The sequence below is a fragment of the Vicia villosa genome, linkage group LG6 (assembly GCF_029867415.1).
Source record: "Vicia villosa cultivar HV-30 ecotype Madison, WI linkage group LG6, Vvil1.0, whole genome shotgun sequence".
NCBI lineage: Eukaryota > Viridiplantae > Streptophyta > Magnoliopsida > Fabales > Fabaceae > Vicia > Vicia villosa.
In genome coordinates this window covers 5,013,762-5,035,384 of record NC_081185.1, presented here as the reverse complement: position 1 = coordinate 5,035,384, position 21,623 = coordinate 5,013,762, and the positions used below count along the sequence as shown (strand labels likewise).

The window sequence follows — 21,623 nt, the reverse complement described above, 5'->3', positions numbered from 1 at the left end:
CATGTTGCGACGTGATTTCAATGTCACTAATTAGTAACATGTAAATTACGTCACTAATATTTAATTATTTTTTTAAAATTTTAAACCAAATTAATAAATCGTATATATATATATATATATATATATATATATATATATATATATATATATTAAATTAAATTAATAAACTAAATATATTAAAATTAATAAATTAAATTAATTAATTAAATATGTTAAAATATATAAATTAAATAAATAAATTAAATATATTAAATATATAAAGTAAATTAATAAATTAAATATACTAAAATATATAAATTAAATTAATAAACTAAATATACTAAAATTATAAATTAAATATTACTAAATGAAATAAATTAATAAATATTTTACACAAATTCAAAATTAAAAGTAATAACAAAATAAAAATTAAATTAAATCAGCAATCAGTCTAGGTCGGGAACATCATCATTATGTATATGTGAATATAAAAAAAATTAAAAATGAAAAATTTATAATATATATAACTATTATATTCATCTTTAATATATTACATTTTTTTAAAGTTATAATAATCTATTTTTTAAGGTTATATATAACATATTCAGTCTTTAACATAGAATAATATGTTTTAATAGTATATATATACTTCAGAAAAATTAACAATGAATAATTTTTTTTGAACCAAACAAATATATTAATTTAAAAAACAAGTACATCGCATGGCGATACAACGATCCAGCCTAACAAATGCGACTATAGCTTTAGATCATAAGATTGCAATTTTCAATCTTACCTTCCTATTTTTCCACCCCCTATACACTGTACAATCTATAATTTTCTCCACTATATTGTTTTTATTGGTATCTGTATCAAAGATTATAGAGTTCCTATAAAGCCATATACCATGAACCATTTCAGTTACTGCCAGCTTCAGGAGTGCAGCCCTTCATCCCTTTCCTTTGGTGCTCATTACCAGCCAATCCACCCTTTCATTCCAAGGCCCCGGTCTATGGTTTACCCTCAGTCAAGCCATGATAGCATCCCAAATAGACCGAGCGATAGTACAAGAGAAGAACACATGATTCACAGTTTCAGCCATTAAACCACACATACTGCATATACTGTCGGTGATCAATCCAAAACGGCTCAGTATGTCCTTTGTTGGAAGGTGACCATGACAGAGTAGACATAATTTTAACTTAGCTCTTGGCCTAGCTAAGTTGTGTATCATAAGCCTAATCCAATGCACTCTACTGTTGTCATCGATCAGGATCTTGTACACTTGCTTCATAGAAAATTTCCTCCTAGTTAGCATTTGATTCCATAGGCTTTGGACAATATCAACAAGGTGTTTCTGATTCACTATTTTCAGTAGCATCTATTTCCATAGGCTTTAGAGAGCAAAATCAATTTCCAGTAGCATCTATTTTCGACGATCAAATAGGAATAATTTATATTTAACCTCTAGAAGAGTTGAACTAATGGTGGAGGCTTGGTTCTTGAGAGTGTGCTCCTCTTAAGAGGCCGGATACCAATTAAGATTTAAAAATAAATTTTTAAAATTGTCACAAGATTATCATTAATAGATGTCAATATATTTGAGCTAATAAATTGTGTGGTGATTATAAAGTTAATCTCTATGTGGATAATATGAGTTATGTAACAATATCATAAAAAATATATTTAATTTCGAAAGCGAAATGTATTTTATCTCGGCTACAAAAGTGAGATAGTAAAATGTCTCATGAAAAGATGTCATTTTATCTCTTGTTACTAAAAAATCGAGTAAGGTTATATGCACATGAGTTCGATCATCAATAAAAGTTTTTTAATATTTTTCAAACTAACGCCACATATCTCTCGGGTGCAAACAATTCATGTGGGGCTAGTTCATACAAAGCTTTGCTCTGGCTTTAAACGAGGCTCCCGCAAGTGGACGGTGGTATTGGCCTTCTTAGATTAGTCGGTCTAAAGGCCGGATACCAAGATTTAAAAAAATAATAATCTTTTTTTGTAAGTACTTGTTACATTATTTACACTGAAATTTAATAAATTAATTGCTTTAATACACTTTTGATCCTTATATTTTGAAGTTTTTTAAATTTTAATTCCCTATTTTGAAAACCAGCTTTTTGGTGTTTAAACTTTATACTCACTTAAATTTTCATGGTCCCTCTCCATTTGTCTGTTTCATTAATGACGTGACAAATGAACTGTTGAGCCACGTAACATTTGTTGAATATTTTAATATCTTTTAATGATATTTGATTTTACAAAATATTAAAAATTATATTTTAATAAGTTTAATTTATGTAAAACATTTTAATTAAAAATGATCATGTGTCACTTTGTCCTCCTGATATGAGAAGAGCAATAGGTCGTCCAAAGAAACTGAGAAACAAGATAGGTGAATAAAATGTTTTACATAAATTAAATTGATTTAATAGCAATTTTGACATCCTATTATCAAAGGTATATGTCTTAAGTCAGCCCAATGAATACACTAATTAAATAAACTCCAAAAATTTGTATGTCTACTGTTTAAATTCAAAGGAAGGTATTTGATTCTTATAGTAGAATATGCAATTTGATTACATCTTTCTTGTATTAATTGCAAACACATGCATTTCATACAAGGACTTTGATGTAACAAGGTCTACTTGATGCTTTTATCTTGTAGTGAGGGTTTCTTCGTTACCACAAACTTAACTTTTTGTCCAAGTCTAGATTTTTTAATTCTATTTCTTCTACATTTGTCTCTATTATTTGACTTAGAAATTTGCACTCTGATTATTTGGCTACTTGCATTTTTGCAAAACCATTTTAATATTTTAAATTCCTCCACTTCAAAAAAAAAAAAAACTCAGTAGTAACGTGAAAATCACGCCACAAAGTGAAAAAGTACATCACAAATCAAAATTTACGACGTGGAAAATTACGCCGCAGAAGAGAAGGTGGCAGCTCAGTAGTAACGTGATATTCACTTCACTACTTAGTAAAGTGAAAATCACGTCACAAAATTTGGAACAAATATTCACGCACTTTAAATCAGAGTAGGCGTAGTAGGTCTGGGACAGGAAAAGAACCCTTAGTTGCGACGTGATTTTCATGTTACTAATTAGCGACATGAAATTCACATCACTAATAATTGCTATTATACAATATAAAAGTTGTTGGGTATTTACATGTTGCGACGTGATTTCAATGTCACTAATTAGTAACATGTAAATTACGTCACTAATAATTATTTATTTTTTTTAAATTTTAAACCAAATTAATAAATCGTATATATATATATATATATATATATTAAATTAAATTAATAAACTAAATATATTAAAATTAGTAAATTAATTTAATTAATTAAATATGTTAAAATATATAAATTAAATAAATAAATTAAATATATTAAATATATAAAGTAAATTAATAAATTAAATATACTAAAATATATAAATTAAATTAATAAACTAAATATACTAAAATTATAAATTAAATATTACTAAATGTAATAAATTAATAAATATTTTACACAAATTCAAAATTAAAAGTAACAACAAAATAAAAATTAAATTAAATCAGCAATCAGTCTAGGTCGGGAACATCATCATTATGTATATGTGAATATAATAAAAATTAAAAATGAAAACTTTATAATATATATAACTATTATATTCATTTTTAATATATTACATTTTTTTAGAGTTATAATAATCTATTTTTTAAGGTTATATATAACATATTCAGTCTTTAAAATTATATTAATACTTATAATAATCTAGTTTATATATTATAAAATATTTAACAAAAAATTTGTTTTAATAATTTAACATAGAATAATATGTTTTAAAAGTATATATATACTTCAGAAAAATTAACAATCAATAATTTTTTTTGAACCAAACAAATATATTAATTCAAAAAACAAGTACATCGCATGGCGATACAACGATCCAGCCTAACAAATGCGACTATAGCTTTAGATCATAAGATTTGCAATTTTCAATCTTACCTTCCTATTTTTCCACCCCCTATACACTGTACAATCTATAATTTTCTCCACTATATTGTTTTTATTGGTATCTGTATCAAAGATTATAGAGTTCCTATAAAGCCATATACCATGAACCATTTCAGTTACTGCCAGCTTCAGGAGTGCAGCCCTTCATCCCTTTCCTCTGGTACTCATTACCAGCCAATCCACCCTTTCATTCCAAGGCCCCGGTCTATGGTTTACCCTCAGTCAAGCCATGATAGCATCCTAAATATACCGAGCGATAGTACAAGAGAAGAACACATGATTCACAGTTTCAGCCATTAAACCACACATACTGCATATACTGTCGGTGATCAATCCAAAACGGCTCAGTATGTCCTTTGTTGGAAGGTGACCATGACAGAGTAGCCATAATTTTAACTTAGCTCTTGGCCTAGCTAAGTTGTGTATCATAAGCCTAATCCAATGCACTCTACTGTTGTCATCGATCAGGATCTTGTACACTTGCTTCATAGAAAATTTCCTCCTAGTTAGCATTTGATTCCATAGGCTTTGGACAATATCAACAAGGTGTTTCTGATTCACTATTTTCAGTAGCATCTATTTCCATAGGCTTTAGAGAGCAAAATCAATTTCCAGTAGCATCTATTTTCGACGATCAAATAGGAATAATTTATATTTAACCTCTAGAAGAGTTGAACTAATGGTGGAGGCTTGGTTCTTGAGAGTGTACTCCTCTTAAGAGGCCGGATACCAATTAAGATTTAAAAATAAATTTTTAAAATTGTCACAAGATTATCATTAATAGATGTCAATATATTTGAGCTAATAAATTGTGTGGTGATTATAAAGTTAATCTCTATGTGGATAATATGAGTTATGTAACAATATCATAAAAAATATATTTAATTTCGAAAGCGAAATGTATTTTATCTCGGCTACAAAAGTGAGATAGTAAAATGTCTCATGAAAAGATGTCATTTTATCTCTTGTTACTAAAAAATCGAGTAAGGTTATATGCACATGAGTTCGATCATCAATAAAAGTTTTTTTATATTTTTCAAACTAACGCCACATATCTCTCGGGTGCAAACAATTCATGTGGGGCTAGTTCATACAAAGCTTTGCTCTGGCTTTAAACGAGGCTCCCGCAAGTGGACGGTGGTATTGGTCTTCTTAGATTAGTCGGTCTAAAGGCCGGATACCAAGATTTAAAAAAATAATAATCTTTTTTTGTAAGTACTTGTTACATTATTTACACTGGAATTTAATAAATTAATTGCTTTAATACACTTTTGATCCTTATATTTTGAAGTTTTTTAAATTTTAATTCCCTATTTTGAAAACCAGCTTTTTGGTGTTTAAACTTTATACTCACTTAAATTTTCATGGTCCCTCTCCATTTGTCTGTTTCATTAATGACGTGACAAATGAACTGTTGAGCCACGTAACATTTGTTGAATATTTTAATATCTTTTAATGATATTTGATTTTACAAAATATTAAAAATTATATTTTAATAAGTTTAATTTATGTAAAACATTTTAATTAAAAATGATCATGTGTCACTTTGTCCTCCTGATATGAGAAGAGCAATAGGTCGTCCAAAGAAACTGAGAAACAAGATAGGTGAATAAAATGTTTTACATAAATTAAATTGATTTAATAGCAATTTTGACATCCTATTATCAAAGGTATATGTCTTAAGTCAGCCCAATGAATACACTAATTAAATAAACTCCAAAAATTTGTATGTCTACTGTTTAAATTCAAAGGAAGGTATTTGATTCTTATAGTAGAATATGCAATTTGATTACATCTTTCTTGTATTAATTGCAAACACATGCATTTCATACAAGGACTTTGATGTAACAAGGTCTACTTGATGCTTTTATCTTGTAGTGAGGGTTTCTTTGTTACCACAAACTTAACTTTTTGTCTAAGTCTAGATTTTTTAATTCTATTTCTTCTACATTTGTCTCTATTATTTGACTTAGAAATTTGCACTGTGATTATTTGGCTACTTGCATTTTTGCAAAACCATTTTAATATTTTAAATTCCTCCACTTCAAAAAAAAAAAAACTCAGTAGTAACGTGAAAATCACGCCACAAAGTGAAAAAGTACATCACAAATCAAAATTTACGACGTGGAAAATTACGCCGCAGAAGAGAAGGTGGCAGCTCAGTAGTAACGTGATATTCACTTCACTACTTAGTAAAGTGAAAATCACGTCACAAAATTTGGAACAAATATTCACGCACTTTAAATCAGAGTAGGCGTAGTAGGTTTTGGACAGGAAAAGAACCCTTAGTTGCGACGTGATTTTCATGTTACTAATTAGCGACATGAAATTCATATCACTAATAATTGCTATTATACAATATAAAAGTTGTTGGGTATTTACATGTTGCGACGTGATTTCAATGTCACTAATTAGTAACATGTAAATTACGTCACTAATAATTATTTATTTTTTTTTTAATTTTAAACCAAATTAATAAATCGTATATATATATATATATATATATATATATATATATATATATATATTAAATTAAATTAATAAACTAAATATATTAAAATTAGTAAATTAAAATAATAAATTAAATATACTAAAATTATAAATTAAATATTACTAAATGTAATAAATTAATAAATATTTTACACAAATTCAAAATTAAAAGTAACAACAAAAGAAAAATTAAATTAAATCAGCAATCAGTCTAGGTCGGGAACATCATCATTATGTATATGCGAATATAATAAAAATTAAAAATGAAAACTTTATAATATATATAACTATTATATTCATTTTTAATATATTACATTTTTTTAGAGTTATAATAATCTATTTTTTAAGGTTATATATAACATATTCAGTCTTTAAAATTATATTAATACTTATAATAATCTAGTTTATATATTATAAAATATTTAACAAAAAATTTGTTTTAATAATTTAACATAGAATAATATGTTTTAAAAGTATATATATACTTCAGAAAAATTAACAATCAATAATTTTTTTTGAACCAAACAAATATATTAATTCAAAAAACAAGTACATCGCATGGCGATACAACGATCCAGCCTAACAAATGCGACTATAGCTTTAGATCATAAGATTTGCAATTTTCAATCTTACCTTCCTATTTTTCCACCCCCTATACACTGTACAATCTATAATTTTCTCCACTATATTGTTTTTATTGGTATATGTATCAAAGATTATAGAGTTCCTATAAAGCCATATACCATGAACCATTTCAGTTACTGCCAGCTTCAGGAGTGCAGCCATTCATCCCTTTCCTCTGGTACTCATTACCAGCCAATCCACCCTTTCATTCCAAGGCCCCGGTCTATGGTTTACCCTCAGTCAAGCCATGATAGCATCCTAAATATACCGAGCGATAGTACAAGAGAAGAACACATGATTCACAGTTTCAGCCATTAAACCACACATACTGCATATACTGTCGGTGATCAATCCAAAACGGCTCAGTATGTCCTTTGTTGGAAGGTGACCATGACAGAGTAGCCATAATTTTAACTTAGCTCTTGGCCTAGCTAAGTTGTGTATCATAAGCCTAATCCAATGCACTCTACTGTTGTCATCAATTAGGATCTTGTACACTTGCTTCATAAAAAATTTCCTCCTAGTTAGCATTTGATTCCATAGGCTTTGGACAATATCAACAAGGTGTTTCTGATTCACTATTTTCAATAGCATCTATTTCCATAGGCTTTAGAGAGCAAAATCAATTTCCAGTAGCATCTATTTTCGACGATCAAATAAGAATAATTTATATTTAACCTCTAGAAGAGTTGAACTAGTGGTGGAGGCTTGGTTCTTGAGAGTGTGCTTCTCTTAAGGTCCTGAGTTTGAATTCTACTAAATGCTATCAAACAGAACTTTGTTCTGTCTTAAAGTTGGTCCTCGCTAGGCCGGAAAGCAATTAAGATTTAAAAATAAATTTTTAAAATTGTCACAAGATTATCATTAATAGATGTCAATATATTTGTGCTAATAAATTGTGTGGTGATTATAAAGTTATTCTCTATGTGGATAATATGAGTTATGTAACACTATCATAAAAAACATATTTAATTTCGAAAGCGAAATGTATTTTATCTCGGCTACAAAAGTGAGATAGTAAAATGTCTCATGAAAAGATGTCATTTTATCTCTTGTTACTAAAAAATCTAGTAAGGTTATATGCACATGAGTTCGATCATCAATAAAAGTTTTTTAATATTTTTCAAACTAACGCCACATATCTCTCGGGTGCAAACAATTCATGTGGGGCCAGTTCATACAAAGCTTTGCTCTGGCTTTAAACGAGGCTCCCGCAAGTGGACGGTGGGATTGGTCTCCTTAGATTAGTCGGTCTAAAGGCCGGATACCAAGATTAAAAAAAAAATTAATCTTTTTTTGTAAGTACTTGTTACATTATTTACACTAAAATTTAATAAATTAATTGCTTTAATACACTTTTGATCCTTATATTTTGAAGTTTTTTAAATTTTAATTCCCTATTTTGAAAACCAGCTTTTTGGTGTTTAAACTTTATACTTCACTTAAATTTTCATGGTCCCTCTCCATTTGTCTGTTTCATTAATGACGTGACAAATGAACTGTTTAGCCGCGTAACATTTGTTGAATATTTTAATATCTTTTAATGATATTTGATTTTACAAAATATTAAAAATTATATTTTAATAAATTTAATTTATGTAAAACATTTTAATTAAAAATGATTATGTGTTACTTTGTCTTCGTGTTATGAGAAAAGCAATAGGTCGTCCAAAGAAGTTGGGAAACAAGATAGGTGAATAAAATGTTTTACATAAATTAAATTGACTTAATTGCAATTTTGATTCTTCTATTATCAAAGGTCTATGTCTTAAGTCAGCCCAATGAATACGCTATTTTCGAAAAATCTGTATGTCTTTTACTGTTTAAATTCAAAGGAAGGTATTTGATTCTTGGCTCTTATAGTGAGGGTTTCTTCATTTCCACAAACTTAACTTTCTGTTAGGGGTGGGAATAGGCCAGGCCGACTAACAGGGGCCTACGGCCCAGCCTACATAGGTCTAGGTTAGGCCAGGCTTTTTAGATAAATAGAAAAGGCCTAGGCTTTTTTATAAGCCTATTTAGCTAAAAAGGCTAGGCCACAGGCCACATAAAAAGCCTTTTAAGCCTAAGAGGCCGGCCTATTTAAATACATATGAATAATTATATTATTATTATACTATATTTTTTACTTTGAATTATAAATATAAAAACAAATTTTAGTTATCTTGAAGAAATTATGAAAATAAGATGAAAAGAATCTTATGAACAATGTCATAAGTTGTTTCGATAAGTTCTCTCAAACAAATAATATCACAAAATTGATGCTACTAGGTAAACTCAAATAAACTAATGCAAACAAACATTTAATCTCATTGATCTTTTAATTTGTTAGTCTATATAAAGACGAGTTGAATGACTTATTTACAAATGTTTAAATGAAATAGGCTTTTAAGTAGGCTAATAGGCCAATCAGGCCTTCAAAAAGGCCAGGCCCAGGCCAAAAAAATAAGCCTATGATAGGCTACAGGCCAGGCTTAGGCTTTGAATATTATGCATAAAGATTTGGTTATATGCATAAAGATTCATTCTATAACTCAACATTTTATTATTTGGTTATATGCATAAAGATTCATGAATATGTGCCCGCTCTTCGTATACTCAACATTTTATTATTTGGTTATATGCATAAAGATTCATTCTATAACTGACTTTCCACTTAAATAGAATAATAACTAGTTTTAAATTTCCTAAATTTGATCTCAATATATATCAAATTATGAGGAAAGATACTATTAGTGATTTTTTTTTCTAAAACATTCAATTGGGTGTAACTTTTGTTTTTAAGAGTTAAAACGATGATTTCAATATACCTATATGTAGCACCGACACCTCTGGAAAAAAACGACTTCGTGTCCGTGTCGGTATTAGACACTTACACTGACACTTATAATTACGTTCAATTTATCTATTTTTTTAAATTATTACTGGTGTGGTTATGTCAAAGTCAAATTCGGGGGGTTTTCGTGCTTCTTAGCAATATCCATGCTGATGTTTATGTGTGTATATCCATGCTGATGTTTATTTGTGTGTTTGTGATGCCCAAGAAGCTGCAAAGAAGAGGAATGTGAAAAAAGAGTTTACTGCAGCTACTAAAAAACTATGTAGTAAATTAAACACAAAGGGCGAAATGAATAGTATGCAATTCCTACCAAGGTTATAAGCTAGGGTTTCTACTAGAAGAGAGGAAGAACACTAAAATAACTTAAAATTAAAAGATAAAATAACTTTTGATTTCATTGATAATTTTGCCATCTCTCAATGAGTACATATATAGTAGTAGTAGATAGTAACTAAAGGCCCAAAACTAATTAAAGCCCAATTAAAATAAGTTCAACTTCTAGCTCAAACATTTATATTGTCTAAAATTAACTCCATAATCCTATCAATCGCAGCTCAATTGGTTAGGCTAACACCTAGTAACCTAAGAAAAAATTTAGAATTTTTTTAGTTATTCTTATGTTGTAAATTATATTATACCTCGGTTCTTTTAAAAACTAACAATAAAAGTCTATTAAAATTATATTTAAATAAATTGAACTCTGTTAGTTATCTCGGTTTTTCTAAAAAATCATGATGTTAAATTTAGTTAATATTTTATCTCACTCCTCAGAATGTTATGTTTCATTCACTTTTTATCTCCTAGAACATTTTTCTTTGACTGAAACATCATTCTCTCCACCTAATGAACTAAAACATCATTTTCTCCAAAGAAGCTCAAATCTCTAATCCACATTTTTCTTCACATTTCTAGTATGTAGAATTCTCTCATGTTGTTGTTGTTATTGTTGTTATTGTTTGCGTTGTTGTTGTTGTGACCATGGTTTTTGAGATTTAGGGTATAATGTACATTTTTGTTTTTTAGGTATTTGTACTTGCTGTAATTTATTGTTATTGTTGTATTATTTTGGAATGTTAAGTTTTATTTTACTTTCAGAATTGTATGTTATTATGGATCGTAGTTGAATGAGAGCCAATAGATTAAGTAAAGAGCATGAGAATTGATTGATTCAATTTCTTGATATCGCGAAAAGAAAACCTTCCTAACAATAATAGGATTTTTTGGTATCCATGTAAAATTTTCCAAAATACGCAAAAACATCCAAGGATTGTTATATTCAATTACAGTGGTTATGATGGAATTATTCAAAATTACACGTAATAGGTATGGTATGATGAAGTGACCAAAAAAATACATACGTCAAATAGATTTGAAGATGATGAATTTATGAATGATTCTATAGAAGATATGATTCGTGATATTGGAGTAGATGCTTTTAAGAAAACTCGTGTGAAAGATGCTTTGAAAAGTAACATGAAAGAGTCGTTATATCAAGTATGCAAAAGTTTTACAAGACTATTAGTTGTGTTAAAACTATTTAATCTTAAGGCAAGAGGTGAGTGGACGCATAAAAGTTTCACTAAATTACTTCAATTGTTGCAAGAAATGCTTCCAGAAGGTAACATGTTGTCAAACCGTAGTTATGAGGCCAAGAAGATATTATGTCCAAAGGATTTTGACTATGTTAAAATACATGCATGTCGTAACAATTTTATATTATATAAGAAAGAGAATGCAAACTTGAAAGAGTGTCTGAAGTGTGGGCAGTCACGCTACAAGAAGAAGGACAATGGTGTTGAATATGATGATGGTATAACTTAAAGGGGTGTTCCTTCCAAGGTGATGTGGTACCTATTGATAATTCAAAGGTTTAAGAGATTGTTTGATATTATAAATGAGGCAAATAATACTGGATGGCATGTAGGTGAAAGATTATGTGATGGAAAAATTCGTCTTCTTGCTCTCTCTACCGCCGTTCAGATATGTTATAGTCGTCTTTTTTGTGTTGTAGTTCTCTTCCTTAATTTTTTTTTTTACCTTTTTTGTTTCTTCTTCAACAAAATTTCTTCTAGTATTATTACAAAATAGTGTTGATGTCTGTTTGAGACGTGAAACATATTAATTGATGCGTATTTTGTTGTGTTCTATTTGTTAATATTTCAAATCCCTTATCAGCCTTCTAATGTTAAGAGTGAACTTTTATGTTTTTTTAATAAGATTATATATATATATATATATATATATATATATATATATATATATATATATATATATATATATATATATATATATATATATATATATATATATATATATATATATATAAAAAGAAGAATGGAACGTCAAAAGAGACCTGGGGGGACTAGGCCAAAACCCACTCAGTAGGATGAAAATCTTAAAAAAGGCAAACCTAGCCTATTCTTAACAAAATCTGCCCTCAAACACAAGGGTGGCGAATCAAAACGAACAAAATCAGTGGAAGTAATGCCTATGTTAGCAAGAGAGTCTGCACAAGTATTCCCTTTTCTGAAAATATGGGAAACGGCGAAAGAAATTCTAGAGGTAATATTGACACAGTTACTCCATCTATTGTGAATCATCCAAGGGACTTTGTAGGGCGGTTTGAAGGCTCTAACACCTGCTACCGAATTCGATTCTAACCAAAAAGAAAGTCAACCTTTCTCATAGGCGAACTCAATAGCCATCAAAGCTCCCGAGAGTTCGGCGATGTGAGAGTTAGGCGAACTTTTATATTTGATAGTGAACTTATTTCATGATGCAAGGAAAATCATGTTACTGTTTCGTATAAATTAAGAGCAACTTTTACTTTTTTTAAAAAAATAGAGCATAAAATAAATTACATAAAATGTATTATTTTTAAAAATGATAGCATAAAATACACCGAAAAATACGATAGTGAAGAATACACCAATGAATATAATTTTATAAAATAATATTGTAAAAATCAAATCAAACCAAACTGATAGAGATATCATCAATTCAGACCTTTTTTAACTAAAAATCAGTCCAAACCAAACCAATTATACCCCTAACGATAGTGTGACATTTGACAGTGTGCACTAATTTATCAGTTGGACTCAATTACTGTCTCTTATTACTTTGAAGGATAAAATCACAATTATTTGGTCATATAGTCTGCATTAACTCTATCTCTTATCATAATTTGATATGTGTTGAGAGTATAAGAAGCATCAGATGTATAAAATCTGAAACTAGTTATCCAGAGGAAAGACAGTTATATAATGTAGTTTTATTTTATGCATACAACTAAATAATAAAATGTTGAGTATAAAGAGAATATGTACACATATTCATGCCTCTAATACCAAATAAAATTGCATTGGAACAGTCCAAATTGAAAATCTTATAATTGGCTCTGTCAAGATATTAAATTGACTATGTATGGAATTGAATGTAGAGATTTAGTTTATTGATACGGTTTTCCAAATATGCTAGTTGGTTGTGGAGAAAAGTAAGTCTACAAATATTAGAAATCTCAATGAAGTATTTAGTAACAATAAGAAAAATAGTAAGTATAGAAATCCTTTACCTAGTATCTATTTTATAACTAAAGGGAGTGTTGTGTCTATTTAATAGATGAGTGTAATTTCCTTAATTAAAAATGAAAGCTTTATTTATTGTATACTTGATTGTATTAGTGCACAATTTAGTCTTTTATTTGATTGAACCATCATTCTAATTCTTAAGAACAAATAGTATCTCAAAGCAACTGCTCTTAATGTAAACATTTGACAGTGTTACATATATATGACAGTGTACACAAACATATATTATGAAATGGTGAGAATAAAAAGAGAGGGCACTCTCTTTCGCCTTGTACACCTTCGGCATCTTGATCTTTCTGACAATGACTTCAATTACTCTCAAATCCCACCTAAGATAGGCGAGCTTTCACAACTAAGATATTTGAACCTTTCTCTGTTCGTTTTTTTTGGCGAAATTCCACCACAATTTTCAAAGTTGTCCAAATTGTTGTCTCTTGATCTAAGCTTCCAGACAGATAGTGTAGTCAATCCGTTGCAACTTAAACATTCTAATCTCAGAAGCATGATTCAAACATACAAGATAGGAAATGCCCTTCGACTTGATGATGTGACTATTCAGTCCACTTTACCAGACACATTCACAAATCTAACTTCGTTGCAAGTACTCTCTCTTTATAATTCTGAGTTGTATGGGGAATTTCCAATGGGAGTATTTCATTTTCCAAACTTGAAAATTCTAAATTTGAGATTTAATCCAAATTTAAATGGTAGGTTACCTGAGTTTCAATCTAGTTCACTTACCAAGTTAGAACTAGGTGAGACAGGTTTCTATGGTACACTGCCAGTATCCATTGGAAAGCTTAGCTCTTCAAAAATCTTATTGGTTTCCCAGAGTTCGTTGAAAGGAGAAATATCCCCATCCATCTGCAATCTAAAATCACTCCTCCTCCATCTTGATTTATCGTTCAACAATTTAAGCGGCCATGTTCCATCATGTATAGGGAACTTTAGCCGATATCTAGAAATTCTGGACTTAAAAGGGAACAAATTGTCTGGTCTCATTCCTCAAACATACCTGATGGGAAATATCCTTCAAATGATTGATTTCAGCAACAACAATTTTCAGGGCCGACTGCCAAGAGAACTGATCAACTGTGGATGGCTAGAGTACTTTGATATTAGTCACAACAATATCATTGATTCGTTTCCATTTTGGTTGGGAGATCTACCCGAGTTGAAAGTAGTGGCTTTAAGTAATAATGAATTTCATGGAGAAATTAGGTGCTCTAGCAACATGACATGCACATTTCCAAAGCTTCACATCATTGACCTTTCTCACAATGAGTTCTCTGGAAGATTTCCATTAGAAATGATTCAAAGTTGGAAAGCGATGAAAACTTACAACACAAGTCAACTACATTATGACCCAATGTCATCATCCGCTGTGTACCAAAGGCAACTAAATGTATCAGTGCTAAGAGATATTCCTTATTCATTCACAATGTCAAACAAAGGGCATATCATGGTTTATGAGAAGCTTCAAAATTTTTATAGCCTGATAGTTATTGATATATCAAGCAACAAAATCAGTGGAGAGATACCAAAAGTCATCGGTGAACTGAAGGGTCTTGTTTTGCTCAACTTATCAAATAACAACCTTGTTGGCAGCATACCATCTTCCTTAGGGAAGCTTTCAAACCTTGAAGCATTGGACCTTTCTCTCAACAATCTGTCAGGGAAGATTCCACAACAGTTGACACAACTCACCTTTCTGGAGTTCTTTAATGTGTCCTTCAATAATCTCGCAGGACCTATACCTCAGAATAAGCATTTTTCAACATTCCAAGGTGATTCATTTGAGGGTAACAAAGGTCTGTGTGGTGATCAATTGTTGAAGAAGTGTTTAGATCATGCACGACACTCATTTCCTCCACTTTCTTCCTCTGACGATGATAATGACTCGGAATCTTTCTTTGAAATTGAGTGGAAAGTAAGTCTAATTGGGTACATAGGTGGTCTTGTCGCTGGAGTGGCATTGGGAACCTCTTACAGCTCACAGGTAATTAGGTGGCTTAAAAGGTTGTTTTGAGTTAAAAGAATCTTAAAAGGGCTTCTCTTTCTGTTGTATTTTGTTTTCTTATGTTCTTGTGAGTTCATATAGTAACAATGTAAGTTATGTGTATTTTATCTCTTGTTTGTCTGAAATATTATGAAAAACTAGTAAGTTCAACCAACGTTTTGGTAGTGAAATCTCAAAACTATGATATACTATTTTATTATTACTGCAATAGTACTAAGAATTACTGCAATAGTACAAAGATAAACATGTTATATTGCAAAGTTTAATAATTTCTTTTAAGAATTGATATATGCCTTTAAATAAAGCAGTGTGTAAACATGACTTGCACATTTCCCAAGCTTCAAGCTTCATATTATTGACCTTTCTCACAATGAATTCTCGGGAAGTTTTCCATCAAAAATGATCCTAAGTTGGAAAATAACGAAAAACTTCCAACACAAGTGAATTACAGTACGAGCAAGCTTCAACAATCTATTCACCTGATAATTTTTTTAAGAAGCATGCCTTTTGTAGTAATCAATAGATAATTTTTTGCGTATAAGAAAAGTCCAAATTCAAAATATTACAATTGACTATGTATGGAATTTATTGGAGAGATTTAAACTAATGAAATGGTTTTCCAAATATACAAGGAACCGTAAAATCAGAGCAAATTGCCAAGTCAAATAATAGATACAAATGAAGAAAACCTCACTACATGTTATATAAAAGTCCATGTGTTTGAAATTAATACAAGAAAGATGTAATCAAATTGCAAAATCTACTATAAGAGTCAATATTCAAATACCTTTCTTTGAATTTAAACAGCTTTGCACAAATTTATTTTCAACTTGTAATAATCAAGTTCATTAGAAAATATTTTCATTTATTATATTGCAGTCTATTTCTTTACTATAAGAACCACCTAATATGTGTCTACAATTTCATCTAAACTTGTCGGTTTAAAATATTAAGATACAATGGTGCTTCTGTGGTCTCTTGTCTTGTCTTTCACATTTACTACATGTTTCCCTTTAACTCAACCAAAGTGTCATGAAAATGAAAGTGATGCCTTGTTGCAATTTAAGAAAGGCTTTATCATCAATAAGTCTGCTTCGGATAATCCTTTCAGTTATCCTAAAACAGTATCTTGGAATGCAAGCAATGAATGCTGCTCATGGGATGGCATTCAATGTGATGAGCACACAGATCATGTGATTCACATTGATCTTAGTAGCAGTCAACTCTATGGTACAATGGATGCAAATACCACTCTCTTTCGCTTTGTACACCTTCGACATCTCGATCTTTCTGACAATGATTTCAATTACTCTCAAATCCCACCTATGATAGGTGAGCTTTCACAACTAAGATACCTGAATCTTTCTCACAAATTTCTTTTTGGCGAAATTCCCCCACAAGTTTCACAATTGTCCAATTTAGTGTCTCTTGATCTTAGCTTCCATGTTGTACCAAATATTCTACTTAGTAAAGTCAATCTGTTGCAACTCAAACAGTCTAGTTTCAAAAGCATAATTCAAAACTCTACAAAACTTGAGATACTTCGGCTGAATTATGTGACAATTTCATCCACTTTACCATACACACTCACAAATCTAACTTCGTTGCAAATACTATCTCTTTCGAATTCTGAACTGTATGGTGAATTTCCAGTTGGAGTATTTCATCTTCCAAACTTGAAATTTCTGGATTTGAGATATAATCCAAATCTCAATGGTAATTTGCATGAGATTCAGTCTAAATCACTCTCCAAATTATTTCTCGATGAGACAGGTTTCGGCGATACACTCCCAATATCCATTGGAAATCTTAGTTCTCTAAATATTCTATCAATTAATGGTTGTGATTTTTTTGGGTATATTCCTTCTTCATTTGGTAACCTCACACAACTCATGCAAATAAGCCTTGGACATAACAAATTTAGGGGTGATCCTTCTGCATCTCTTGAAAAGCTTACCAAACTAAACAAATTGGTAGTTGGTTTCAATGAATTTACTTTTGAGACCATCTCATGGATAGGTAAGCTCTCATCAATATTTGCCTTGGATATATCCTCGGTCAATATTGGCTGTGACATCCCATTATCTTTTGCAAATCTCACCTTGCTAGAAATACTAATTGCAGATAACAGCAGTATAAAGGGTGAAATTCCATCTTGTATATCTAGTCAATCTTTAGTAAATCTAGTGCTTAGAGGGAACATGTTGTCTGGCCTCATTCCTCAAACATACAAGATAGGAAATGCCCTTCGGATGATGGATCTCAGCAACAACAATTTGCAAGGTCAGTTGCCAAGGACATTGGTCAACAATAAAAGGCTAGAGTACTTTGATATTAGCAATAACAGTATCAACGATTCGTTTCCATTATGGCTAGGAGATTTACCCGAGTTGAAGGTATTGGATTTAAGTTACAATGAATTTCATGGAGACATTAGATGTTGTGAAAATGTGACACACACATTTCCCAAGCTTCACATCATTAGTCTTTCTCACAACGCATTCTCTGGCAGTTTTCCATCAAAAATGATCCAAAGTTGGAAAGCAATGAAAACTTCTGACACGGGTCAATTACAGTACGAGCAAGTTTCAGTATACTCTAGATCCTACAAGCCAGAAAAATTTTCAGCGGCAATGCATATTTTTTATTCGTTCGCAATATCAAACAAAGGGCATATCATGGTTTATGAGAAGCTTCAAGAGTTTTATAGCATGATAGCCATTGATATTTCAAGCAACAAAATCAGTGGAGAGATACCAAAAGTACTTGGCGACTTAAGAGGTCTTGTTTTGCTCAACTTGTCAAATAACAACTTTGTTGGTAGCATTCCATTGTCTTTAGGGAAGCTTTCAAAACTTGAAGCACTTGACCTTTCTTTCAACAGTCTTTCAGGGAAGATTCCCCTAGAGCTGACACAGCTCACATTTCTAGAATTTTTGAATGTGTCCTTCAACAATCTCGCAGGACCTATACCACAAAATGAGCAATTTTCTACATTCGAAGGAAATTCATTTGAGGGTAACCAAGGTTTGTGTGGAGATCAATTGATAAACAAGTGTATAGATCATCCGGGGACGTCAAGCTCTGATGATGGTCATGACTCGGAATCTTTCTTTGAAATTGAGTGGAAAGTAAGTCTGATTGGATATGTAGGTGGTCTTGTTGCTGGAGTGGCATTGGGAACCACTTACAGCTCTAAAGTACTTAGGTGGCTTAAAAGGTTTTTTTGAGTTAAAAGAATCTTAAAAAGGCTTCTCTTTCTTTTGTATTTTATTCTCGTGTGTTTTTGTTTCTTTTTATTATGAATGCCTATAATAACAATGTATGGGGTTTGTATTTTATTGCTTGTTTATTTGAAATATTATGAAAAACTAGGAAGTTCAACAAAAGAAACCATAAATCCATTAAATTTTGATGAATAATTAGTTTCAAAATTATTTTCTGCTTGCTCTTAAATGACTAATCAATTTTGGATTGAAACTTTTAACCAAAATGCACAACTGAAGTGTTGAAAAATTCTCAAATAGATTGAAATTTGAACTCTTAATATTTAATATGACAAGGTTTGAAGTGACTAATGAATGGAATTCATTGGTGCAAATAATGTATGTTTGAAATAACAGCTCTTAATTGACAGCAACAAGATTTGAAATGGATAACATAACGAATAGTGTATTATTAAAATTTCATGTATAAAATGAAGTATGAAGAGAACACTAAATGGTAGAATCTACAATAAAAGGCAACAAAATGCAATGTATAGTACTAACAAAATTGACAGATTTTCTACTCCTTTAACATTAGTTCAAATGTACACATCCAGAAAACTAAAATTTTCTACTGTCTTGATCAGATAATTTATGAGATTTGAAAATGTCCCTAACCATAATGCACGGCAGTACAAGTCCACAATTCATAATGGTGTTTGTGTGGTCTCTTCGATTATTATCGCAATTTCTTTTCCTTTATTTTCTGTTGTCTTTCACATTTACTGCATGTCTTTCCTTAACTAAGACAAAGTGTCATGGAGATGAAGTGATAAAGAAGAGCCATTATATTTGTGGTTAGGGCTGGAAATGAGTCGACTCGAGTCGAATTCAGCTTAGCTCGGTTCGACTCGTTAAGAATTTGTTCACCTAAAATATCGGTTCGAATTTGTCATGAACTTTTTTTTCAGTTTAAATTAGACTCATTAAAAGTTCACGAACTTCTCGGTTCAACTCGTTAGGTTCTACTCGTTAGGTTCAACTTACTTACTTCATGGACTTAAAAGTCGTTTTTTTTTTAATATATTTGATATTTTAAATTAATATTTTTTAAATAAAATATATAAAAATAAAATAAAATTTATAAGATTGGAATTTATACGATGTTGATTTTATTTGTATAATTATTTTTAAAAATATTTTACTCACTTGAGAACATAAATTATCAATTAAAACCATTAGATTAGAAGAAAATATAGGACTTGGATTTAGAGCAAATCTTTAAACCTACTCTTAAAGTCAATATAATTCATCTCATATATAATCGAGTTGACTTGTGAACCTAACAAGTCAAGCTATGTATAATTCAAGTTCATTTAATTTGGTTCATGAACCTAGTTCAACGAATTAATTGTCGACTCGGATTTCGAACTATTTTCGAGTTGGTTCGGTTCATTACCAGCCCTATTTGTTGTACACAAATTTTACACGATTGTCAATGGTGTCAATAGTTTTTAATCTGACGGAAAAATGGGTGGATAGATATATAAAACTTTCACTAGATTGCTTAAGAAATGCATGCTTCTAAAAGGTAACACATTGTCAACCCATGGCTACGCAAGAGTTCTAAAAATTGAATCAATGCATGAAATGTGGGGAGTTACACTACAAGTTGAAAGACAATAATGTTGATAATGATGCTCTAAGCATAAATGGTCCTCCAGCAAATGTAAGTAATATCTACTAATAATTCTAATGTTAGATGACATTCAGATGAAATAAAATGTGATGGAAAAATTAGATATTTTGTTGATTATTTGCAATGGAAGAAAATTGATTTGTTGTTTTTAGATTTCTTCCATCAACCAGGAAACCTTTGATTTGGACTTTCCACTGATGAAATGAACTCGTTTGTAAAACATAGTACTAACCATACTTCATAGTTTGTCCTTCTCATAATTTACAACTTATCTGTATGATTGGGCATGAAGCATAAATGTATGATGTTATCTCTGATGATTTTGGACGCAAGACAACTAGGAAACGACATAGATGTTTATCTAAGTCTCACTACTACTACAGAAAACACATTTAACATTGGTTGGATAAGAGGTCTTACCTCAGTTTCATATGTGAGGTAGCAAATGGCGTCGTAAAAAGTGTGCCACATTATCTCTCAGTTAAAAATCCACTAACGGGAAAGATGTAATGGTCATATGTTCGATCCCTAATGATATCCTTTTGGAAATTTTTAAATGGAATAAAGAATAACAACAATAATAAATAAATAGCAACAACAACATTAACATTGAATCAACAACTAACATTAAACAACAACAAAAAACAATTTATCAACAAAACTACATCATTATCAACAATAAAGCAATAACATCAATCTCAATAAAACTATAATGTACTTATCTCAACAAAAACAACAACATATAACATCAATATCAATTTAAACAACAACAAGATTAAACCTCTAGGATTTCGAGTCTCCACAACAACAACAACAACAACAACAACAACAACGACAACAACATTTATGTAACATGAGTAGTGATTTTTGACGTACCAGATCTAAGAAGAAGTGAAAGGAATGATTTCGTTCTTTTTTTAACGAGTTGTTTACGAATGTCTATTTTAGCTAGGTTTAACTAAAAAACAGTTAAATGTACTTTAAGGTGCATTAGCTAAAATACACCTTCATAAAAAAAGTGGATTTATTTTAGCAAACCCCACAAGGGTTTACTAAAATACCACATATTTTTATGAATGGGTATTTTAGTAAGCTTTAATTAAGGTGCATGTTGCTAAAATAGACTTTCATAAAAACAAGTGAGTCTACGTTACC

General features: G+C 30.3%; 2 protein-coding genes across 2 annotated transcripts; both read left to right on the top strand.

Moving 5' to 3' along the window:
- The first annotated feature begins 13,775 nt into the window (after positions 1-13,775).
- On the top strand, positions 13,776-15,572 carry LOC131611071 (receptor-like protein 9DC3). Its single transcript, XM_058883195.1, has one exon. The coding sequence runs from the start codon at positions 13,776-13,778 to the stop codon at positions 15,570-15,572; it is 1,797 nt and encodes a 598-aa protein (XP_058739178.1).
- A 912-nt stretch (positions 15,573-16,484) lies between these two features.
- On the top strand, positions 16,485-18,929 carry LOC131608787 (receptor-like protein Cf-9 homolog). Its single transcript, XM_058880327.1, has one exon. It carries the CDS (start codon positions 16,523-16,525, stop codon positions 18,791-18,793), a length of 2,271 nt encoding a protein of 756 aa, XP_058736310.1. The 5' UTR covers positions 16,485-16,522; the 3' UTR covers positions 18,794-18,929.
- Positions 18,930-21,623: the final 2,694 nt, after the last annotated feature.